General features: G+C 33.5%; 3 protein-coding genes and 1 long non-coding RNA gene across 6 annotated transcripts; 2 read left to right on the top strand and 2 right to left on the bottom strand.

Moving 5' to 3' along the window:
- Positions 1-3,750: 3,750 nt before the first annotated feature.
- Positions 3,751-17,575, bottom strand: mura (ring finger protein murashka). 3 transcript variants are annotated; one of them, XM_088202101.1, is made up of 13 exons: positions 17,473-17,575; positions 14,453-14,622; positions 14,212-14,363; positions 12,253-12,356; positions 10,835-11,130; positions 7,731-7,911; positions 7,576-7,659; positions 7,313-7,444; positions 6,777-6,911; positions 6,465-6,709; positions 6,211-6,395; positions 6,028-6,140; positions 3,751-3,923 (listed from the first exon to the last, which is right to left on the bottom strand). In XM_088202101.1, the coding sequence occupies exons 2-13, from the start codon at positions 14,560-14,562 to the stop codon at positions 3,858-3,860; spliced, it is 1,803 nt and encodes a 600-aa protein (XP_088058227.1). In that variant the 5' UTR covers positions 14,563-14,622; positions 17,473-17,575; the 3' UTR covers positions 3,751-3,857. The 3 variants fall into 3 exon arrangements, with proteins under 3 accessions (XP_088058227.1, XP_088058228.1, XP_088058229.1); XM_088202102.1 differs by having other exon boundaries at positions 10,835-11,127; XM_088202103.1 differs by lacking the exon at positions 12,253-12,356.
- Positions 17,576-19,267: 1,692 nt separating this feature from the next.
- LOC148226859 (cytoplasmic dynein 2 intermediate chain 2) lies at positions 19,268-23,755 on the bottom strand. The gene is made up of 13 exons (XM_088202110.1): positions 23,621-23,755; positions 23,468-23,552; positions 23,266-23,399; positions 23,034-23,193; positions 22,857-22,975; positions 22,574-22,686; positions 22,345-22,517; positions 22,187-22,269; positions 22,011-22,133; positions 21,864-21,949; positions 21,663-21,802; positions 20,783-21,012; positions 19,268-20,652 (listed from the first exon to the last, which is right to left on the bottom strand). Exons 1-13 carry the CDS (start codon positions 23,677-23,679, stop codon positions 20,520-20,522), a joined length of 1,638 nt encoding a protein of 545 aa, XP_088058236.1. The 5' UTR covers positions 23,680-23,755; the 3' UTR covers positions 19,268-20,519.
- Su(P) (prostaglandin E synthase Su(P)) lies at positions 19,306-20,542 on the top strand. Its single transcript, XM_088202140.1, has one exon. The coding sequence runs from the start codon at positions 19,306-19,308 to the stop codon at positions 20,458-20,460; it is 1,155 nt and encodes a 384-aa protein (XP_088058266.1). The 3' UTR covers positions 20,461-20,542.
- A 1,401-nt stretch (positions 23,756-25,156) lies between the features above and the next one.
- Positions 25,157-25,600, top strand: LOC148226858 (uncharacterized). The gene is made up of 3 exons (XR_015811974.1): positions 25,157-25,267; positions 25,345-25,404; positions 25,468-25,600. It is a non-coding gene; the product is annotated as an uncharacterized LOC148226858 (long non-coding RNA).
- The last annotated feature ends 410 nt before the right edge of the window (positions 25,601-26,010 follow it).

Below are 26,010 nucleotides of genomic sequence, written 5' to 3'. Positions count from 1 at the left end.
TGAGGTCCAGCCGTCCCTTGTTCGCACAGAGCATATTTTTCTATCTTCCATCTGCTAAAGAGGCAAAATATTAGTTGGCTTGTTCCAAATTAGTAACTAAAAATATCGAATTACACAACGCTACCTTTTATTATTATTGAACTGTCGCTTCAGTGTAATAAAGTTCGAGGACCGCTGGTAGATATTGACCGAATGATAATATATATTGAACTCAACAGTTGAAATTACGCTGATGCAAACAATTTACAATTATTTTTAATAAAATGCGAGCGACTACATACCATGCTTATTAAACATTAAATTATACCGTAAACTTCTGCGTTCCGTGGACCATTAATTTAGAATCTTTTATAGTATTAACCCTTTGGTTGCCGAAATCCGATTTATTGTATCCAATAAAAAGATTCGGATACATTATTAATGAACTGTATACAATATTTACTTCGGATATAAATAAAATTTTCTCCGAACATATATTCTTTTACAGATTCGGCAGTCATAGGGTACAGTAAAAAATAATTTTAATTTTGTCTAATCATCAGTTAATAAATAAAAATCTGAATTTAATCAATCGAATTAGAGGAGTTTTACTGCGTTACAATATCTATCCACAACCGTTCCGATTTAAAATTTCACATACATATACCCACATCGTTTCTTAATCAGTCTTTCATCCGCCACTCTCACATCATCAGTCTTAAAATGTCCAAACAATCTTTCGCGTTATATAAGGAATTATACATTCGGTAAAGGCAGTTACTGAGGTAAACATGCAGAACTTGTGACTATATATATATACAGGCACACATGTACACGATAAAATTATACATGAGCATCATCAAGAACTGCATTTTTAATGAATGTGCTGTTTTAATTGTAATTAAATTTAATTTAGAACGGGGAAACCATGTCTACTACTTTGAACATACACAAACTACAGATTTAATATATATTTGTATATATATATATTTATAAAGCGGTCTATATCTCCGATAAAACAACGTATAGAATGGTGGGTTTCGTTTTGGTGGGCGTTTGGTTTAACATTTTTTTTTTTTTATTAATTTTTAATATATGTATCACAGTTGTTTTTAACTTTTAGCGTTGTTTATAAGGGCCAGCTAAATGATTTGTACGCTCAGTTTATATGTCAAATCGGCAAAATACACAAGACGGAACTACACCTATCGAATATATCGTATAATTTATTGTACATGAACACATAATCGAAATATTAACGAAGAGTAGAAACCACGTTAAAAATTAATAAACACATAAGATTCAAGAATTAGTTAAATTATAATACAAACTAATACATAACATACATTTTTTTGTCTTTATCGATACACGTATATTATTATTATTATTATATTATACACACGGTTCTCAAAGTATTAACGCTAATTTTCAATATAACATTTCTTATCAATTAGTGGATACTTGGGTAACAAAAAACCCCATTCAATGATATGCAACAATATTAATGAAAAAATTAATAACAAAGAGGGAAAAAAATATCCGACGTGCTATATATGTATATATATATATATTTAAGTGTCCGCAAGAAAGAAAGACTTTAGAATGACACGTTCATTATTAGTTCTTTACAAACTACGTATAAACACTACGCCGCTACCGACTAACGTTAATATGTTCGAAAGAAAAAAGTAGTTAAAAAAAATAAACCGAAATTATTCCTAAATATACGAGGCCTAACGATTAGTATTAAGATTACGTACATATATAAAATATATTGCTTATTTTGAAAAATTCGAAGATTCTAAACGATGGACTGTATCAAAAAACGATAACGTTCTATATACGTACATGTACGAAAACTTCTCTTAATTAATTAAAATATATATCGTATTACATATATATATATATATATATTTGAAAATTCGATACTGGTAACACAAATTCACTTACAACATATTTTATTTCATATATATGTATATATTTTTTTCGACTTTTTTTATTAAATATAATTACTTTTTTTGTAGTTATAAAGCGGAATACATTGCACACTATTTAACAACGTACAACATCACACATTGCTACCGAAAACATTAAGAGACGGATAATAATAATATAATAAAAAAAAAACATTGAAATAATAATTAAAAACTAACATCAGCTCAACAAATATATATTCACCGTAATGTATCATAATTGAGCGTTAATACATATTTATACATAAAGTGCTATTTAAAGCTATTTTAACATCAATAATTAACGGGCGCGTTTCAGAGGTATAAAAATTTTTTTTCATCTAATATGACGTACGATAATTTTTTATACATTAGAAAAATTTATCGATGGTTTTTTGTACGACTGAAAACAAAATTAAAAAATAAACTTTCGCAAAAAACATCTTTTTCATTTTAAACGAATCCATTCGAATAGTAAATTTTTAACATTGAATTGAAAAAACGGGTTACGATAACATTAACTGTGATCGTCGATTCTAGGTCGACTGTTACGGTTGTCGGCCGTTTGCATTTATTTTTATGAAAACTAATAAAAACACGGGTAAAATAGTCATTGGACCCCCTTCACAGTTCATCACCGCTACTTTATTGAAACATGATTGTTTTGGAAAAGGACGGTAGAACGTTTTATCCCGAGATTTAATAAACAGAAAAGGCCTACGACTGTATCGGTCACCCAGCGCATTTTCAAAATCAACATAAACAACTTCATAATAAAATAAACAAGATATGCTTTTCGATAATAATAATAAAGAAAAAGTCATCCAATAGGAAGTAAATAGAGTAAAAATAAAACCAAAATTAATTTAATAAAAACATTTTTCGTGCGCAACAAATCACAAGTGTGTTCATCAATGTGCAAAAGATCGAAAAAATAAAAAAAAAACAAATCAATCTTTTCACGGTTGAAAATATAAAAGTATACACAACTAAAACGTAATAGTCATGACGATTAATAATGTAAAAAATCAGATATTATAACAAAATCATCAGATATATAAAAGCGCCTTAATATCTACATATAATTTTAACATTTATTGCTTTTCTCAGTTAAAAATTATCTTTTGATATAAATAATATTTATAAAATCGTGGCAACAATAAAATATGAGTAATATAGTTCACTATTTATTTAATCCCTTGTTATCTCATAATTTGAAATTTACGCAGTGTATATGCAAATATTTTATAAACTATTTTAATTACCGATTACAAGGCCCAATATTGCTCCATTACACAAAGAATATGTTCATATTAGCGATCTCACAATAGAAATAAAATAAAGCAATATATCTATTCCGTATTCTAAACACAAAATCTCCAACGACGAGTTAGTTTACCTTTAGACAAAAATACACACAAATGTTCCCATTTTTTGGCACATAAAACCAACAAGAAGCTTTTTTCGGATTGATTGTGCACATACACGTGAACGTTGCACGCGTTCACAGTCCTCACGCACACCTCGTTTTGAACTGCTTTTCACAAAATGCATAGGAGTAATGGCAGTGGTGAGTACGAACGTTAAAAATTTAAACAAACAGCGCGTGCAACGTCTTTTTTTGGGTTTTACAAAGTGTACACTGGTAATTAAGCACATTCACACGCACACACACCGACACCTAAATAGCATATAGACTGCGTACATCGAGAGATTTATGATATATATATCAAACTAACGAAATTTCAACACTCACAATCAATCATTCGCGCGAGAATTTTCAACAGTTTATATATATAAATATAATATATTTAATAATTTGTGTTTCTTTTTTTGTTTATTTTTCAGAGTCCGTTCTCTTGATCTCTTGATTGACTTGTAAGGCCAAATGTAGTGTTTGTTGCGGATCGGATGCTGCAGTTGGCACTAATCGCCACCAGCGGACAGATATTCCGAAGCATTGCCTCTGCAAATGGGACATGTGCGATTCGCCTGAAAAACGAAAGTTACAGTATTACACATAACAGCGTAAAAAAGTAGATAACACTTAATTAACCTCCTCAAACCTGAATTTTATTTATATTTTATAAGAAACGGGTCTTAAATTAGTAGGTAATGATTTTTAACAAAAAGATAATGAATATATGTATACCCAAAAGGTTAGGGATACGATACAGTTACAAATAGAACAAAGGATTCAGTGTGCAGCAATTTGTGGTTCTGTCAAAACATTTAGATAAAATAATTACGTTTTATTTTCTAATCTCATTCTAAACTATCACCCATATCATAATCGTTAGTAATTAATTTGATAGTATTTAATATTTTTTTGGGTAAAACAGTATCTTTATAAAATGGCCCAAAGAAAAAATATTTATTCTGAAGTGAAAATCGCTATTTGTACTTAGTAAAGAAACATACTAATCGAGAAATAGTCTAAAAATTCAACGTAATGAGAATTAAAAAAATGTTAGCACTTGGACAGCAACCCTATACGTTACGACATAAATGAGATAAGACTAAACCTCCTAAACACCAGTGACCCACAGGTGAGTCACAAGTTAATTATTTTTTTAAAACATTATTCACAATTTTTTTTTTAATTATTAAAATTACTGTACTAACTTAATTTATCAGTAAACCAAATATTTTATATTTATTTTTAGAAAGAGATACAGATGCATGAAGAAAATTAACAGGTTTCTCACTAAAAATTCACTGGCATTTAAAGAGTTAAAATTATTCACGCTATCTTTACAGTAATTTATTTGTATGTTTGTTTCTTCGATGATACTATCACAAGCACGTCGACCAAACAATGCGATTATGTGCATAGGCGACCTTCGGAGAAGTACAAGGAAGAATGTATATAAAGAGTCATAAAATATCCACGTTCAGGGATGCTACGGTCTGTTATTAGCGGCAAGGGTTTTTAAAGATTTTTATGAAAACATTTAGCTAGATATTTTTATCCATATTTTATTGATAAAAACATTAAAAACAATAAATTTATATTTATGCAAGATGAAACTACCTGCTACACGCAAAATCAGTAAAAAAAAAATACTTGATAACCAAAAATATACAATTTTACCTTGGCCATGTAATTCACCTGACTTAAATCCAATAAAAAATTGTTGAGCAGTTATTAAATCCATCATATTCAAGTCCTTAAATACTAATTTAGATATTTAAAAAATAAAACATTGAAGACGTCCCAAAACATCTAAACGACCCAAAAATAAAAAAAACATAATAGCGAGTGTAGTGTATGCCTAGAAGAGTACTCTAAGTAATAAAAGAGAAAGGTGTTACTAGATAATACTTTTTTTTAATAAAAAAGTGGGAAAAACAGTGTTTGTGTAAAATATTATATTTTAAATTACATTAAAATATGTAGAAATTACAAAAATATGAAAAATAATGTTTGGTCCCATTATTTTGTCACACCCCTGGTACATTAAAAGGGCATGAAAAATATTTTTTTGTATTTTGAAATAATATGGTGTAAGCTGTGATGTACAAAAAAGGTCCTGGTAAAAAAAAAGTCGAAAATGGCTCCAAAAACAAGCAATAAATTACTGTACATAGCAATGTGCACTGGGTCTGAGGTGGTTAAACATTAACAGTTTCAAAAACTTGCATTAAAACCGTGGATGTCCTGGAAACAATTACGCCCACAAATTATGTGATTTTAAAATTGAGTTATTTTATAAAACATTTGCACACATTTTCAGGAACCAATTATGTGCGAAAGTCGAGGGCCGCCTGTATATGCCAATATATATACAAAGATAGGATCTGTATTAGACAATAACTAAGTCTGGTTCCATTCCGAATCTTTGAGATTGGTCAGAAGATCGAAAACTGGAAGGACTTTCCATATTTCTTCAAGTTTATATAATCCAGAACACTGCTGTATTGAATTACTAGTTCGCTTTCGACGTAATAACGAGAGTTCAACCCAATCTTCGATACGACTTGGGAAACAATGTCGCGTAGTAGCACTTTTTTATTAAAATAATTTATGAAAAATTTGGTAATTATAACACATTTAAATATTTTAAAGAAATAAATTATTTTTAAAAATAATTACCCTCAGCCATTTGTCGACGCATTTGGCGTGGAATTCGTGCGAACATGGTAACACGCGTAAAAGTTGACGAGCCTCCCACTCGCACATGCAGACGACGCAAGAACTCTGATCGCCTGTGAAAAAAAATCATTCGGCGATAACGTAATGCATTCACATCTTCGAAACAAAGTCAATAAGCATTACCTTGATGCGTTGTTGCGTCGTATTTATAACTGGGTAACTGATCGATCTCGGGCTTGGAGAGCCCTCGCGGTTTAGCCTCCCCGAGCCTCTCGGCGAGGCTTAACAATGCTTCGTAGTTCTCCGTTTCTGGTTGTTCTCCGCCCGAAACGTCTGCACCGCCGTATGGCGAGAGAGGGAACATGGCTCTGGAGATGTGATAAATTAAATGAAAAAATTGCAAGTTGTCAATGTTCAAATAAAGGAAACTGACTTACAGGAAGTTTAAGAAGAATCCTGAAGGCGCAAGCGGAAGATTGGCTGCTAGACTGGCGTGTATGCTCGCTGAAAGACCGGGATGATGATGCGGATGTGGATGGTGATGGTGGTGATGGGGATGATGAAGGTGTTGCAAATGTAACAACGGCGGTGGCGGCTGCGGCCGTGGCGGTGAGAGAGGCCACCGATGACGAAGCCTTCGCACAGCTCGACGTCCATCTCCTGCGCCGGTACCGCTTCGACCCTAGTCATGAAGAAAAACATGTAAATAATTATCCACAGTAGATAGATGATTGCGATTAAATTATTACCTCTGGTCCGAGCAGAAGAGGTGGCGTCAGCTGAGCTGTAGGTGGCAACAGCGATGTGGGCGATTCTCCGCCGCCCCCTGCACCCCCACCGGCCGTTCCTCCGATTTCCAATCCCATATCTTGACCGTCTCCTCGCTGCAAAACAAAAATGTGATTTGTTTGCGACTGACAAAGAAAATAAGGAAGCTCCTTCGCGTCCTTCATGCTTCTGTCTACATTATTTTTGGGTCACATGAGAGATTTTCAATTGTATGTAACTACAGCTCATGAACGCTGAATTGTTACTCTGAATCCAGTAGAGGCATACTTCATTTTTGAATCTACACGACTTAATCTGTTATCATCGTTTGTCTCATGGCATCTAGTGGTCTATAAATTAATCTAAAATAATATTCACACAGGTTGCACCTCAACGTGAAACGATTTACTCTTGTCTATATACACTAGAAAAAATCTTCAAACTGTGTAAACAGTCTCAAACAAAGAACGAACATGAAACTACACTTACTGAACTAGAAACAAAGACGTTTATTCACCTGAGTATGATGGATATAATGATGATGATGGGGAGGCGGTGATGGAAAACCCCGCGGCGCTGGAAAACCTCCCGGTGGCACATATCCCCCGAGCGTTATCTGAGGCCCTCCGTGCGTATATACTCCGTGAACCTTAAATAATTCAAACAAAATTTAATAACTTACCCTCGACACGAAAAATAAATTTATAATACATTATCCATAATGATGTTGCGATTTCACCAATTGTTTTTTAATTTAAACGCGAAATAACATTTGCATACCTGACAAGACAACGGCGGCGCTGGCGTGCATATTTGCGTGTACGGCCATACTTCTCTACGACCCAACGGTACACCGACGGCAACCTGATAAATAAAATTTTATATAAATCCTGCGAAAATATTAAAATATTTTATAAAAAAAAACAATCATATACCTGATTGATGTCCAACATTAACGGCTGAGGCGGCGGCGGAGGGGGACTTGGCAAAAAGTGCTGAGCATAAGAAGTGGGCTCTGATCCAGGCCACGAACGATCCGGCATCCTTCCATTGAATCTGTGGCCTCCGCCTGCATGACCACCCCCGACGGCTCCTCCAGTTCTACGTAGCGGTGGACTTGAAAATAGAATAAAAATTGTAGCAGACAAATAATTAACTTTACTTAGACTAATGTAGATGACAGGAAGCCATTTTTTTGCTTTAAATTGAAATGTATTTAAGAGTGTAATGCATTGTGAGGTATTTGAAGATAAAAATTGTGATATTTTGATCAGTACAAATTGTAAATACCACTGGTAAACCAGCGTGAGCTTGAAAGGAACAACACTGAATTTGTTAATAAAGGCTTTCCGGAAAATTATATTGCCTGTTTGTAATTTATTGCCTTAGGGTATTTTTTAAAGGGTATCAGTATTTATTATTGTTTACATATTCTTTTTATAATGTATGTATTATTCCTTTAATTTTAACATATTTCTGTTGATATCAGTTTTCCAATACACTATAGCAGGCCTCGGCAACCTTTTTGACTGCGGGGCAAAATAATTAAAAAGACTATTAAGGCCTATCCAAACAGAGAGCGAAGCGAAGGCGCGGGGAAGGCGTTTTTATTTTGTAATACACCGAGTCCTTCTAGTCTCATTCATAAGATTCAATTATGCAGCCTATGATACTCTCCATAGTCTTCCCGAGTTTTATTTATGTCGTGTACCCAAATTCTTTGCCCTTTTTCCTATTTTTTAATAATAAAACAGTCAAAAATAAAATATCGTCACGCCTTCGCTTCGCCGCGAAAGCGCCGCAAAAACGCCATGAAAATGCCTCGGAACGCTTTGCGTTCACTTTCTGTGTGACGAAAATCGAAGGACTCGATATATTACAAAATAAAAACGCCTCGGAACGCTTCGCGTTTGCGTTCTGTGTGACGAGACTCGAAGGACTCGGTGTATTACAAAATAAAAACACCTCGCCACGCCTTCGCTTCGCTCTCTGTTTGGAAAGGCCTTTAGGGTCGGTGAATATTTTTGGTCTTAACAACCATACATGTGGTCTAGTCGTGACATCGTAACACGTTAAAAAAATGATATTTGCAGAACTGAAATGGGTCACTTGGTGACCAGCGGGTCATAGGTTGCCGAGCCCTGCACTATAGGGTAAAATTAATAAAATTATGATTCTGTAAACTTTTGGATTTGTGACATGTTTTGTGAATTTGAAACAATAGATGATAGCAATGAACCACATCGGTAAAATGTTTAATCAAAATCTGATACCAAATGCAGTTGTAATTATTCATCTGCAATACAACCGAATGTTTTTGAATCCTTTACCCACTTAAACGCCAGCGACTCACCGGTGCGTCATTAGATGATTATTTTTTAAGCAAATTAACTTTTTAAAGCAAGTTTACGAATTATTTATAAAATATTTTTTATTAATTATTAAAGATTATTGTATAAGCTTCATTATTCAGCAAACCAAGTATTTTATATTTATTTAAAGAAAGAGATACAGACGCGTAGATAGAAATAACAGGTGACTGACTAAAAGTCGCTGGCGTTTAAAAGTTTAAATTAGTATTAAGCGAAATAATAAAAAATTAGGTACAAGTCGATTTTATCACTGCCACTGCCATTCTTACGCACATATATATAATGAAACAATTTGACACGTGCGCAAAACTCGTCTTAACACTAAATCATTGACATTTACCGTCATTTATTCACAAATGACGGTAAATGTCGATCGCGTGATGTGTGATAACGACTGTTTTGCAAAAACTTTGCGCAAAAGAGTAATAACAAAAATATATGATAACTTTTGAATAAAAAATAAAAAATTTAGTTTCATTGAATTTTTTTTTTTTTAATTTCTACTAATTCAAAAGTTACCATATTTTACGCAGCGAAAGACCTGTCACTAGTGCTAACACGGCTTACATGTATGTGTGCAAACGCAGCAGTGGCAGTGATAAAACAGACTTGTATCAAAATTTAGTAATTTTTTTATTGTTTCTTTAAACTAGTGGCAAAATCATAAAAAAAGCCCAAAACAGAATATATTGAGAACAAAAAGTTTGTATAAAATAAAAATCTATGCAAGAATATTTCATAAACATTGGATAGTTTTGGTTACTATTATATCAATGTGTATGATACTGGACTTTTTATTTTATTGTCAGTGCACAAAAATGTCGTTTACCGCATACTTTTAAATTTCGGCAATGCGATTGGTCAAACGCTGTGAGGGTTGTGCCGGTAAGTGTAAATACACAGGGCAGTATTGGTATGTTGTTGTCGTGGTTATTATATTATATTATCACCCCTTTCACTGTAGTTATAGATATATATGTTTTATTTATTATAGTCCTTGTCTTGATCAATAGCTATTTTTTATTTGTATTTATTTATAAAATTAATAGTTGTTTATCTGAAAAAAAATTACTTGCTCTAATTCAGCTGTTTTCAACGATCATGTAAATTATGCGTGTATTTGTTTTTGTGGTAGTATAATAATATTCGTAAAAAATGCCATTACTTGTTATTAAGATGTGTTATTTTGGTTAATTTAAAAAATATTTACTGAACCTTAATTTCAAAAACATTATTATTATAAATTTTTACCATTAAAACTACACTAAACTAAAATTAGATAAGCATATTCAAATATGTTGGTCTGTATTGGGAAAGTTGAGTTTTGTAAATATTTATAATAAATAAAATTAAAGCGGTAATTGAACCAGAAAAAGAGAAGAATTGGTACGGAGCAGGGAACTACGTCAACGCGGTCTAAGGTTTGAAGTAATAAAAACCAATCACAAAAAAATCCATAAAAAGCTTCTAATTAAATTCTGGTTTTTCTGAACTATTCTGAAGAGAGATTAATAATAGATGCATTTTTAATTTGACACTGAAAACATGTTTGATGTGTCTTGAAGAAAAAATAGAGAATGGGTGCAAACGGCACACGATTGGGATTAAGTAGAAACATTAAAAAGGACAGCTTTACATTATAAAAAACAATTTTTTCATCAACATACCTCAATTGCTGTTGTGAGTGATGTTGATTATGATGTTGCGGCATCTGATGGTGTAGAAGAGGCGGAGCATGCGGTAGCATAAAGTGACCGCCTCCGCCGCCGTTTCCGCTTCTGATATCGTTGCTGTTGATGCCCGGTCCTCCGCCACCATTCACTGACACTCCCGATATAGACTCGCCGCCCGAAGGAATGTGTCTCGATATACGCCGTCTCTTCCTCGAAGGACTGTCCGTCTTCCGCGGGGGTTGTTGTTCCCGAGAAGGTCCAGCTGCCGCCATCAACGGATTCGTGTCCTGCTGCCAAAACAGATGGAATAAGTTCGAAGGAAACGGACACGAGATTGACACTATACACATATAACTGATTGAAATCTTTACGTTTCGTCGTTTATATTTAATAAGAGTAAATATAAACTTTGAAATGTTTATTTTAATAACATGCATATTATTAACACGGTGAACCAGCAACAATAAAATATTAAGAGGTTAGAAATTAAATATTGACAAAATTTTACAAGCTCTTTTTGTCATACATAAATCGATATTCATTATCAACATATACAAAGTTCAATTTAAATATTTAGCAGATTGTTACTCTCGAGAGTCGAAAACAACGTATTTCAGCAAAAGTTACAATAATAAAACACAATATCCAAGTTTATTTGTATTTCAGACAAATTTCAGATTGCAATTAAAATATTTTTATATTTCAGAAGAATGATTATTGCATATCTAGTTCTATTTTGTCAAAATTAATATTCAATATGAAGATATAATTAGGAGTGGTAGAACATAAAAATAGCATATTAAAGAATTAATAGAATTTTGTGTCGCCGTTTTTCAATCGTTCAATGTATTATTAAAATAAACAATAGGGCCTCAAAATATAATTAGTTTTAAGTTCACAATTAAAGAATAAATTGCAATTAATACATTTAGAGGCTCTACCGCATCATGTATAAATATATTAATAATACAATAAAAAACTATTATATTTACACAATTACGAGTGCCCGTAGAAAATGGTTATTTAATTTATTTTGTATTATTAGTATAAGCATAATATAATACAGCGGTAATTGTTGAAAAAAAATACATTTGAAAATATTGCAATCCAAAACCAATAATTCATCAAGATTATTGTTATGAATCGAACTGATGATATGTTAACACTACAATGATAATGGAAAGCACTATTGAAAACAAATTATATATCTGTTTTCCGTTATCTCTATGAAATAGGCTATACTTTGTGACATCTCGGGATATCGTTTAGAAACTAGTCCATAGAGTGAAAATCTCCTGAAAGTTAAAGACGGTTAGGTAATGTAAAAGAGAAGCCCTTACTATCCGAGCATCCACGGAATCCTGTGACTTTGCAACAAACGCAACTAACTACAATTTTAACAAACAAATTACATGGTGAAGGTGGTGCTGGTGCGCTGACATCGAAGATTCCATTCCGCCGCTGCCTGATGCCGCTTGATCTAGCACCGGATGCAGATTTCCTGAGCCTCTTCCGTCTAAGATAAAACACAAACAAACTATCACACTATCTCATGTCAATTTTTAACCGTCGCAAACGAACAAATCGGACTACAAAGATTTATTAGGACATAAAAAAAATGGAGTTTTTGTTTGTTAATAACAATAAAAAAATAAACAGATTCGTTGCTGCTAAGCAACAACTTATTAATTATCGGCTTTTTTTGAAGTTCTACCCTATTCAATTTGATTGAAAACACTCAAAATTTTGTATGTACATTAAAAGTGTAAGTTATTCGCAATAAATGATAAACATCCATTACTCAACAGCATCCCTAAATGATTAGATAATACTTAATGTCAATGTCGCGTATTATAGAGAGACCATGTACAGACAAACACTCTCATCGGAGTCCGAGTACTAACTGAAGTTTTTAAAATAAGGTATGAAAGTGGAGGGAGGTTGGTCTGTGCTCAAATTCATAATCGTGGATTTTTTGTTGTTATCAATCAAAAGCTGATTATCTTTCCGCCATTTTTCAAGCAAAAATAATAAACAAATCGCATTCATTTTTGTAACAAGCAACACATTATCTACGTCTGTTACAATAATTTTGTGAAGTTAAATTAAAATATATAACTAAACATTTATGAGATTTTTGATTAAATCGTAGCGTATTAAACTTAGCTCAGAATAGCTATTTTGTATTGGCTTTGAGCCATAGACCAGTTTTGACGGAAGAAATGTAATATATACCGGTCGGTTCAAGAAAAAGTCATCCGTATAAAATTTTAATAATTTCAAACCAATGGCAAAAAAACACCTTTTACTAATAAACTTTCCCTGCCTCTCCTTATATTCCTTTTTGTGAGCATATTAAAACACACATAATTACTAAACTGACATTGATACATCAGTTAATATTACAAATAAATTCGCTATTTTTTCCATTGGTATAAAACTAAAATTTTAGCTCTGACGTTATATTAATTAGCTACACATTTCAAAAAGCATTATAGTCAAATCCAATAAAAAGTCAGATAAAATATAAAACACTGCTCTATTATCCCGTAAATTAAAAGCAGTGTTGAGAGTGAACAATAGGTTGCAGTACGAATCGGGCATGCAACACGAAGGCAAACAGTGGCCCATAATAGAGCAACGCAATCGTTCCATTTAAGAGGTACAAAAATAAATGAAAGTTTAGCACGGTGATGCACGTCTGTCACTCCAACGAGTGTACTAGTGGACTAGAATTCAGTAACCCTCTTTTCGATCAAATCAGGCACACCAAGTAATGACATGAGGAAATCGCTGAGTAACAGCAAATGAAATCGAAAGAATGAATGCTAGGCTTTGAATCAGAGGTGATAAATTCCAAAGACGTTGTTACTGGAGATGAAACCTGGGCTTTAACCCTTTAAACGCCAGCAACTAATTGGATAACTGAAGAAATAATAAATAAAAAACATATTTTTATAATATTGTTTTTAATTTGATTTAATGTAAATGATTTCTATAGAAACATTGAGAATCTTTTTTTAAACTCGATTTAAAAAGCAAATTTATAAAAACTTATGTTGCAGTTACATGATTTGTTTTGGGATAACCAAATTCATAGGAAGAAAATATTTCATTCGTACGCCCAATAATTATTCACTACGTTTCGAGTAAATTTTTGGTACAATTAATTTTAAGAAAACCTTTATTATTTGCCTACCTGTTACTTTTTTGCTACCTGTGAATTATAGTTTTTATATTAACTGATAACGAAAGTAGAGCTGCCCTAACATTAGACACCACTTTAGATAAAGATGCACTATCTATAGAGTGCATTCGATTCTCGATTCACATTATTTATGCAAGGTAAAAAAATGTAGAGAATTTATTACCATTTCTCCGCGAGAGATGATGATCGTCCCTGATGCAGTCGTCTCTGTGGCTGGGAGTCGGCGGCGCCGGCTTCGGATACCCTCCGTTGCTCGCCCCCGACAGGTAATTGCCTCCCCCTCCTCCGCCGTTATCGTTCCTGCTGTTGCTCTCGCTGAAAGTCCGCGCGGAACGTTCGCAAACAAACGTACGTTAATTAAACATTCAGAACGAAAATTTTGCGCCCCCAATGGGCATACTCACCTGAAATTCCAATAGTCCTTATACCGGGCGTGCCGTCTCGGCGGACGCCCTCCGCCGCCGGGCCGGCTGTAGCCTCTCCGCGAGCCGTGTCCTCCGCCGCCGCAATTCATAACGTGGTTATCCGTGACTTATCCACCTTTGCTGCGAGAACGACCGATCCGTCCAAGTATCTGATGAAGAATAGTACGCGTACATAATTAGAATTATCGTGAGGTTGATCTTATCTGAGTAAACATTAGTAAAAAGCAAACTCGAGAAGAAAATAGTTCAAGACGCCGTTTTTGAAATTGCTTAGGTATTCGGTAATAACGAAAGGAACTTTTTTGTCGACTGGAAGTATTTCAATATTTCGCTATTGCAGACAATTTCTAGGAATTCGTTGGTAGTTGGAAATTAACAATATATTAACTGGAAAAATGACTAATTCGATAAAAATAGCAAAATCAATTTTTTAACGTTTTTCAGAGTAAAGTGTCATAAGCAAATTCGTGTTTTCATTTACGCTGAATAGATTTTATTTGTAAAACACATTATTATGCAAAACAATAAAATTAAAGTTAAAGAAAAATCAAGTGAGCAATTAATTTAGTTAAATTTATTGACGTGAATATATAATTGACCGGTTACTGTGAACCTAATTAGTATTCAGTGTATGTTATTTTTACTTTAAGACTGATAGTTTAATGCGCTGTGGTAATTAGATAAAGCTATGCAGGAGAGAAATAATTAAAAGAATACGAATTTCTAAGGAATCAATGAACCGTCTGATTGATATATGGAATGTACAACAGTAGTAAACACAATTCCACCGATTCTCTTTTAAAGATAAAAAAAACCTAGTGGCTAACACTTTCACTGCTAAGTTAAATGTATGTGCATGCATATTTAATTTATATATGTCTGCAATGTCCTAGGGCAGTTACGGCAAGTAAGAGTAAAGGTTCACACGATAATAAATCTGACAAAGCTCCTATTAATATGAGAAATGAGTTATAATATCCACTAAACTAGGGTTTGTGTTATCTCTATGAAGAAACTGGCTGAAAAGATGTACAACTAGCAAGTCAAATATATGTTATATCATTTACAGCTAGAATATAGTTAAAATGTTCTAACCATAAATATGCAAATGAAAAATGTTATATTCAGAGATTTAACAAGGGGAAAAATATCAAGTGATTTTCTACCTTAAATTATATATAATGAATATATGGCTTGAAATAAGATGACATGTATACTTGTCAACACTAGATTTATGGGTATAAGCCCGTCAATTAGACGGGTGTCATTAAAAATAGGTAGTATATAGTGATCAGATTTACAAAAAATAAAAATAGTGTTAATATTTTGCATTGATCAATTTGACGGGTTCCGTAAATCTAGTGTTAAATATAAACATTGCCGTTGAAATTTTTATCTAAAAATATATGTTTACAAAAAATAATTATTAAAGATAAATTATCTACTGTACTCAGACGTCATTTTATTTGGCTAGAAAAATGCATTCAATTTGATGAGATATTAAAAAAACGACTACTGATTGGCCAACTTATTCCTCTCCCCCTGGAAAAATCTGAAATGGCATCAACCTAAAGAAAGCGGTCTCGAATCTATGTGGAAAATATTTTTTTAAATTGTATTTTAAATTGTATCGGAATATATTTTCATTGGTGGATATATATTTTTAGCAGTGAAAATATCATTTATCCGGCAAGTGCTAGTAAAATTACTAATCATTATTTATTTTATATTTTCACCAGTAGATATGTATTTCTACTAGCGAAAATATAATTTGACCGATAAAGCTAGAGTATGTATATGTTGCTCTAAAATGTCTCTGAAACTTAATATGACCTAATGAATTTCTTTATATTATTCCATAGGTATAAGAGTGTTTATCAAAGTATATTCAAAGCACTTATGACGTAAGAGTGTTGAAACCGAATTTTGATCAATAGGAGGACGCAAAAACAATTATCACTTTTCAGAAGTGAAAAATTCACGTCAAAAGCAATAAAATCGATTTTTGACTTCTGAGAAGAGATAATTGTTTTTTGCGCTCCCCTATCGGACAAAATTCAGTTTAGACGTGTTTCATTTAATTATAAGTCGTAATATTGTTATAAAAGCTTTTATAACAAGACGGACAGATTTGTCCCATCTTGTAATTTGGCCAGTAATATGCATATTATTTAACGAAATCAAACCGAGAGATAAAGCATATTAAATTGATCAATTCGTTAAGATTTTAATAAGCACGATATTGACGAATCACTTGGCAAAGATAGCTTAAACGGGTATAAACGCGTCAATTTGACAGGTGTCATTAAAAATAAAAGTATTAAAGGGTTAAAAAATATGCAATATTTCTACTGACAATGATAGCAAATTGAAATAAACAGTATTCTGATTAATCATAATATCTAGACAAGATTTTGATGGAAAAAACAATATTTTTGTTTTAATGTCATTGTTTATTTAACGATTAGTCACTCGAGTAATCGTTTGATTGAGGAAATGTTCTATATTTAAATATAAACAAAATAGCAATTGTTGTAATTAACCCTTTGGTGAAATGTGCTTTTGCAACGTTGTAGAGAAAAATGTCAAAAAATGATGGATTTTTTCCAGTGTAGAAAATCAAGACGTACTGTATTTTTGTTTAATTATAAAGAGAAAATTATAAGTAGTTTTGTACACACACATACAAACAAGACAAAATGTCGAACGATCGAAGAAGAGAAGTCCAAGGTTACGCTGGTGTTGCGACGCACTACGATCTAAGGTTAAATCACAACGAGCGAGGGTCGAGGGGTGAGGGAGGGGTGCGGGGGGTAGCGACGACGGGTCGGAGATCGAAGATTCCGCGACGGAGACGCAAGGACGCAGTACCCGACGACCTCCTCGGGGGCTCGTCGGGGCGCGTCAAAAGTCGTCGCGGACAAATCGATGACCCTGAAAAGATGCCTTTTCACTGGCGTCTCGGCGTAAAACGGGGGGCGCTGGGGCGCAACGCTAACCTCGGGTGCGTCCGCGACGCGAGCGGGGCGCGGCGGAGCGGGGGGGCGTGCGGCGGGGGCGGAGACTCGCAGCCCACTTTGTTGCCACTGTTTTGCTGCCACTGACCTGAACTTAGCTTAGCATTGCGTATTTATTTGTCATTTTGGCCCTAAGCGCCGACGACGCCGCCCATCGACGACGATTGCTTGTTTGCAAACAATCGTAATTATTTTCAACAAAATTCATTTACATTACATAATTTATACAAATTGATTTTTGGGAAGGAACATCAGTTTAGGTTCACAAATTTACATACTATCAGGTGCATCGCATTACTGATTTAATACAAAAAGCGCTACAATAACAAATAAATATTTTCTTACATTTTATACCTATTTACAAAACACCATACTACCGAAGCAATGTGTAGAATTACTTAAATAGTACATTTCCAATAGATTATTCAAATAAAGAATATTCTGAATTAAAATATTAAGAACTAGAATCTCGAAAGGAAATATCCTAGTACCGATACTCCATTTGTACGATTTTCAATAATACGTGTACAAATGTCACAATTGCAACATTCGCTAATGATACAGCAATCCTGGCAGTGGGGAAATAAATAGCGAATATTAACAAGCCGCTGATAGGATCACTAATTGGAGCAACAAATGGAAAATAAAGCTTCACTAATAAAAATATAACTAATCAATTGAAAATTTTCATAAACTGCAACAACTATCCTATTTGTAAATACAGCAAATACCTTGGCATGACTCTATACACCAAACTACGGTGGAAGGAACATATAAAAAATAATAACTTAAAACAATATATAGAAAGCTATAATATATAGCATTATAGCAGGAAGCTCCAAACTATCAATATACAACAAAATCAAAATATACAACCAGGTAATGTCTACGGCACACAGCTTTGTGGATGTGCTACAGTGGCACATTAAAATTAATAAAAAGGTCAAAATATAGTGTTACGAAACATTGTGAATGTCTCGTGGTATGTTCGCGATAAAGACATATATTAAGACTTAGGCGTCGAACACGTCGCCAGTGCTATAAAACGTATTGTTTAATTGCTAAATGTGAAACGAGACCACAAACTCTTCAATGTGGACAACTTGAAAATATGGCTGAAAAAGACTGAGTTGAGACTACTTGCATATTTTTCAAAAGTACTGCCTACGCTTGCGTAAGCGTCGGAACAAGTTCCAACACGTGAAATTAAGTTCTTCAATACCAGCTCAGGCACCATGGGAGCGGTAGTCCAAGTTCAAACACATCCACCAACTCGTTGATGATGGAGCCCTACGATGTCATTCCATCGGGTGGACATCTGGATTCCGTAGTTTATTTTTAAAAGTTTACTTAGTATATTTTCCGGGCGTTAATGAGTGGGCTTTTGCGTTATTCCAGAGAGACGTCATCACTATCCTCTGTTGCCTAGCACCGAGTTCTCGTACGGAGTTCACGATACTCTCCCACACTGGAATAACGGGCCTTCAGCGCGTATTGAACTAAGCCTTACGAACTGGCTTAGTAATAATCGATCGTGTGTTCGTGTGGTATAGAACAGAAAACTTTTGGACGTCAATGAACTACAATGAGAACTTAAAAAAGTAAATTTAGGAAACATTGAAATGCTTTTTTGTGAAATCACTACATTTATTTGTGACAGAATTGAAATAGCAACATAACTAATCATCTAGTTATTTTATTAAATCGGTTCTGAAACTACCTGATGTATAATTAGTAGGTACCTAGGTATTATAAAAGTGCGCAGTTGGCAGCTGGCAACACTGAGAAGTTTCGATCTGACGTTTGCGGTGCGAGATGGCCTTACGCACGTTCACGTCGTTCTCGCGGCCAATTTTGCGTACTATACCGCTGCGGTCCAACGCTAACGGATTTCGCTTCTGTTCTTCGTCATCGAAAAAACCGTTAGGTTTCAAGCAGATCACGCTATGGAGCGCGAGCGGCGGAGCACTTTTGGGGGCAGGCTATTCGGTGTACACACACTACGACATAAACAAGCAAAAAATTACGAAGCCCCAGCTGGAAATGGACAATCTCGTGCTGGAAAAACCGCCAGACGTCAAGTTCACGAGAAGAGTAATCGGCACCGTCGGCCATAATCTAGAGATAACGTTGTTTCAGTATCAGACGTGTCCGTTTTGCAGCAAAGTAAGAGCCTTCTTAGACTATCACGGATTTTCGTACGACGTGGTAGAAGTAGACGCCGTTCTGAGGCAATCCATCAAATGGTCCAAGTATAAAAAAGTTCCGACGGTTTTAGTCAAAACGAAACACGGCTATCAACAGTTGAACGACAGCACCGTCATCATATCGATATTGCAGTCTTATCTGATTAGTCAAAATTTAGACGTCGAGGACGTGATCAACTTTTATCCCTCCGTCACCATCACCGAAGACGAAAAAGCTAAAGATGAAGTTTTGAATAAATACTTCTTAATGTACGAAAAAATGCCCGTCAATAAGAAGATAGAGCTGGTCAACGAAGAAAGGAAGTGGAGGAGGTGGGCCGATGACGTTATGGTACATATGATATCGCCCAACGTGTACAGGACACTGGACGAGGCCTTTCAGACTTTCGAATGGTTCGCTACCATCGGCGAGTGGCGCGAAAACTTTCCGGCTTGGGAGGTCAAGCTGATGATCAACGTCGGAGCCTACGCAATGTACGCAATCGGGAAGCGGCTCAAAAAGAAACATGGCCTGAAAGACGACGTCAGGTTGTCCATTTACGACGAATGCAATTTTTGGATGAAACAAATCAACAATCAGGGTACGCAGTTCAAGGGAGGGGCCGTTCCCGATTTGTCCGATTTGGCAGTGTACGGCGTACTCGGCAGTATGGAAGGATGCGATGCTTTTCAAGATGTTTTAAGGAATACCCATATCGGAAAATGGTATTATGACGTGAAAGAAATAGTCTCCAAAAATCAAGGAATCGTTCATAAAGAATGAAGAATGATTGAAATGTATTATTATTGTTATTACATACATGTAATTGAATCGATTGCTTGTTAAAATAAAACGTGATTATAGATTTTATTTATTTTATTGGTATTAGTAGAAGCTGTCCAGTGCATGTCCTTGAAAGGAATGCTCCAAATCTTAATCTGTCCTTGCATATCGCCGTAAGCGACTCGATTACAACTAAAATCAAACAGGTTAAAATTTAGACTATATATTCACTCTTTCACAAAATTTTAAGAAAGTTTCATCTCAATCGAGATGAACTCGGCGTTCAAAATATATATATATATATATATAAATATTCTATTACATGTTTTTATTCATGGTCATCGTAGTTATCCCCGCACTGCGCTCGTTCAACTTTTCAAGACCCTCCAACGGTATATCGATCTTCGTTTCGATACTGAAAACTTGCAATAATGAAGACTTGGATTGTTTCGATCCTAGAGACGTTGCGAGTAAAATTAAAGATTCACTATTTGGCAGCCAATCGGCTGTCGAATATTCGTTCTGCAGAATTATTATATGAATTGGAGAATCCTGTAATAAACATCAAATTAAATAAATCGTTATATCTACATTAGCAAAACACTAAAAATAATTTATAATTACATTGAAACATGAAATATTAAAAAGATTCAATGTATTGACTTTTCTTACTTTAGTGAAAATGGCCCAATCCGACGTTACTGTTGAAAAAAGAGTCAGATATATTTTTATTTGTTCTAGAAACCCCTTTTTCTGAACCTATACAGGTTTTTCGTTTCAAATTAAACACTATTTTTTAAGTACATAAGATTTGGTCAGTGCCAAGTAAAAATATGGTTAGTTTTTGACAACGCAAGTATTCACCATATCCAGGAGTGCGTGATCTTGTTGAACGCACGAATCATACTCTAATTTTTCTTCCACCGTATTCGCCAATGATGAATAAAAATTAAATTTTCTGCTAGGAATTTGCTGGCGGATCCAACGAATCGATTCAATTTGGAAGACATTATAAACTAGTCTGAAGTCTTTTACGTATTCATAAAAATGATTATAGGAAAAAAATTGAAGTAGACTATAGCATAACAAAAATTTCAGTTTTTATTGAAGGAAAAATATCAAGAATTTAAAAGGATCGATGATTTCTAAAAAAGTGGTGCTTATAGAAATGAAGCGAAAAACAAATACAAATTAAACATTACCATTATAACATCATAAACTCGCAATTCTTGATCAGCTCCGAGTGTTAAAAAGATCCGTTGCTTTACTGAAGAAAATCTCACTGATAATATAGAAGCATCATGAGATTCTACATTTCCAACGTAAGGATCTAATACTTTCGCTATAAAGATAATACTTATATAAACGTTAATTTTATTTCAGTACCACAAGAGATATCTTACACATGGTTGTTTTTAATCCGAGAGTTTTACACAGTAAAAGTTCACCAGTTCTAGTCCCTACTACAAAATAATCATCGGCGTATTCTCTAAAAAAATATGAAAGTTTCAATAATTTACTTTCAGATTTAGTTTTTTATAACGATTTACCTCATTGCTCCATAGGGAACATTTTTAACATCGCTAGATCGATCCCAAACGGCCGTAAATCCAACGCACGAAATATCTGGTGGTTGTTTAGCTTTTTCTCCCAATTTTAATTTTAATTTATAACTAAAAATCAATTATATTAATATAATCATATACATATATTCATTAAAACGTACCATATTTTCAATATGAGAGATAGTGAAGTAACATCGTAAGTCCATATATTGATTTGACCATCAGAGGCACTGCTTATTAAAACCTTGAAAAACATAATTAAAACTATTGCATATGTACATACAAAAGGATATTATTATATAATTATCAAAAATATAACCTTTTCTGAAGAATTATTGGAAACATCTGGAAAATACTTGATAACTTGTTCAGCATTCATCCAGGTTAACGTAGATATTTGCCTTCCGAAATGAGAAGATGTATTTGAAGCTACTTGAAAATCTCTATTGAGCGTGTCTTCCAAGTATTGTAGATTAAAAATCAGTATTTCACCTATTATATTGATGATAAAAATATGAGTACTTTTCAGTAAATATTTTACGTTATACCTGAGAATGTCGCCGCTGCTATTAATGCTGGTTCCGAAGGATGGAAATTTATCGATGATGTACAACAAGATAACTTTACGTTATGTATGAACACTAGATCATCATTTTTACTCCTGTTAAGAGAAATAATATATTATTTAAATTACCAAGAGGCAATTATATCTTCTTTCATAATAAAGTCAAACTTTATTTTTATCATGATAATTATCCATATAAACTCTTCTTAAAGTACATAATTGCATTTCAGTCTCTCATTTTAACATTATAACTTCGAATAAATAACCTTTTACTATAAAAATTTATAGCACCGTTGTGCTGACACCAATCTTCGTGATATAGATAACCGGTGGCAGCTGCTAATGTATTACCTGCCGAGCTCCAAGATAAATCAATAATTGGCATCTGAAATTCAATCAATAATAAACATAATAGCAAATATTCATATGTATAATATAATTACGTTGCTTTTCAAAGTTGGATAATCAACCAAAGAGGATAATGATTCGTTTTGTTGTGATCCTTTTTTAAGCACATTATAATTTTCACGCTTCTCCGGCTTGATTGTTTGCAAAAGATTCGCTCGTACAGTTTGATTCTCGTTATTACCGTACAGATCATGTCTACGAACAATAGGCACAGTCGATAATTTCCATAACAGTTAAAACATTTCTTATAACTACATACTGACGAACTTTGAAAATGTTGAATTGTATTTTGACGAATTCAACTCATCCATAACTTGCGGTGTGATTTCCTTCAACCATTTTTCCAAACTTGCATTGTCATATGATTGTAAATCAGATATAATTACATTTTCTGTTTGAACCTTAAATTTAATAATGTGAAATTTTACTTTTGGGCTTATTTATATATTAATTTAATAATATTATTTACTGAAATGCTGTGTGAAATATTTGTAGATGTTTCTTTATCTGAATTGGTATATTCAGACGTTTGACTACTTTGCTCAGTCATTTCTCTAAAAAAATCATTAGTTAATTAATAATCGTGACAATATATTTAGCCATTGGTCAATAAAAATATAACTTTTCTAATTTCCAATTTGATACGAATCCAACAACGTCACTTTCATAGTCTTGAAACATTTTGTCTTGTATATGTAATCAAACACTTTTTAGGTTAGTTTATCGATGCGTTTCCATGGCAACAACTTTAGTACACAGCATCTATAAAAAATTTTTAGTTTTCACCAGATAACTACAAAACAAGGGAAAATAATTATTTTTATAAGTAAAACAATAGTTTCATAATACAAACCGTGGATTGTTAAACTCTTAGAAAAAGTGGTCATTCGATATTAAAAAATATCGAGGGTGTAAAAATATTATGAACCCCTCCCTCTTCTAAAACCTTGAAAAAACTAAATTTATTATCTGGTTTCTTTGATTATGTATATAATGAATATAATAAAAAATATAATTTGTTCTGAAATTACAGCCATAAGTAGCATTTAACAAAAGTATTTCATTAGTTCTCGCCGTGTTCAGACGTTGCTTAAAAAGGGCCACATGTGTGTTTGATAATACCGATACTTTTAATTGATCAATACATTGTTGCCAAATGTATTTTTATTACCGCATCCTGTATTCTGAGAACGATTGAAATCCATTAAATGTGATTTATCACACCCTTATTGTAGTTGGTATGAAACAAGTAGTGATTATAGTTTTTTTTATTCAACAATACAACTAGAAATTTTGTGTGCTGATAAGGAGCTATAATAATATGTATATTTAAAAGTATCTTCAAATGTAAATATATAATTTAGTAACATTTAAAAATATATATATATTTTTTTGTTTATAATGACATAAATTATATTTAAGATAACTGATCAAATCACATATTCGAATTGCTTTTTTATTTTAAATCAGCTAAATCAAGTTGTTCTGACAATTTTACATATATTTATGCATGGCCGAATAAAAGTGTGTTATGGCCGTGCGTGGTTTTTTTTTGTGTATAAATAACCTGAAGACGCCTCAGCTGTCACGGCGTGTGGTCGTGCGTCAGCAAGGATTCTGAGGATGTAAACTCTGATAATAAAGCATTTCTATGGTTAGAGGCGTTTAATTCCGTCGAGAGACGGTGGTCCTTCGAAAAGAAAAGACGGCCATCTCCAAAGGGGAGAGGTCGCAACACAAGTAAAGTAGAGCCTTATTAAAATGAGTAATTATTCATTTAAATAATTGCTTAACTTTCACGCGCGCATGCTATACCGCTTTGTCAAAGAATTTCGCAAGAGAGAGATGGGTGAGTGTATCGGACGGTGGCTACTTCCTTTTTCTCTCGAACGGATTTGCTTGTACGTGTGCGAGCGAGATACATAAGTGCGTGCGACTGGGGAAAGGTGCTCACGCTTTGATTCCCTCTAACGTACGCTCAGACGGCGTTTCAAACGTGCGTTAGTCTTTATTTGCTTGTCGTCAAGAGATTTACGTCGAAGCACAGAATATTCCTGCGCTTATAAATTATTTTTCGACTTAACAAGTATATTTAATATTTTTACTTCGTTACATAATTATAATATATACTAACTTTAATTTAAATAATATTTATAGTGACGGCTGAAAAATATGATTCCGATAAATCGGATCTCGAATTTGAAAGTGTAGAATTTCTCTCGGGTAACGAAGACGTGATTGAAATGACGAAGATTATTGCAATTATGAAGTAAGTACTTTTAACATTTAAATTTGAAATTACTATTTATTACAAAAGCACTAATAACAATTTTTATTTATTTACAGTTCATATAAAATATATCAGATTCATCGAAGTGTAATGAAAACACAGAACATCCTTATAATGTAAGTATGATATTAACATTTTGTTATGATAAAAAAATATGACAAATATAAATTATTTTGTAGGAAACTTTATATTTATCGAGGTCGGAGCATGCTTGGAGCTCGTATCCCTTATATATGTACATGTTAAAACTTAAGGGTGCGAGAGCCCGTCAGAGTTACAACGAGAAGAGCGTCCGTTACGCCAGTGCTACCAGAGTGCCGCAAAAGTTTTGGTCATAATAAACCTAAATAAATACATTTGTATATAAATAAGCTCCCTACAGTATGTATATTTTTTTATTTGTTTACATACATGTACATGGCATTACAGTTTACCCCAATTCACCTTGCACAGAAATAATACATACACAAATATTTACTGAACCATTATGCTATTTTCCTTACTAGCAGCTCAAAGAAGCGCTATTGCTACCCCTATTACATAAAAATCACGATAAGATAAAAAGCCTTACTTGATTAGCATTGTCGAGGTTAAAGTAGAAGTAGTGATGTATAACAATTATCAACCGAAAAACAATGCATTTACGGTGAAATATCAAAAGTTACGTTGTTCACTTTTTAATGAGCAAATAAGTTGTGATTATGGCCAAAAGTGGAAAAAGG

This window comes from Plectrocnemia conspersa, unplaced genomic scaffold (genome assembly GCF_051122295.1).
Source record: "Plectrocnemia conspersa isolate PC_06_02 unplaced genomic scaffold, ASM5112229v1 ptg000013l, whole genome shotgun sequence".
In the NCBI taxonomy this organism is placed as follows: Eukaryota; Metazoa; Arthropoda; class Insecta; order Trichoptera; family Polycentropodidae; genus Plectrocnemia; species Plectrocnemia conspersa.
Note: the sequence above shows the minus strand (reverse complement) of the source record. Positions and strands in the feature narration are given on the sequence as shown.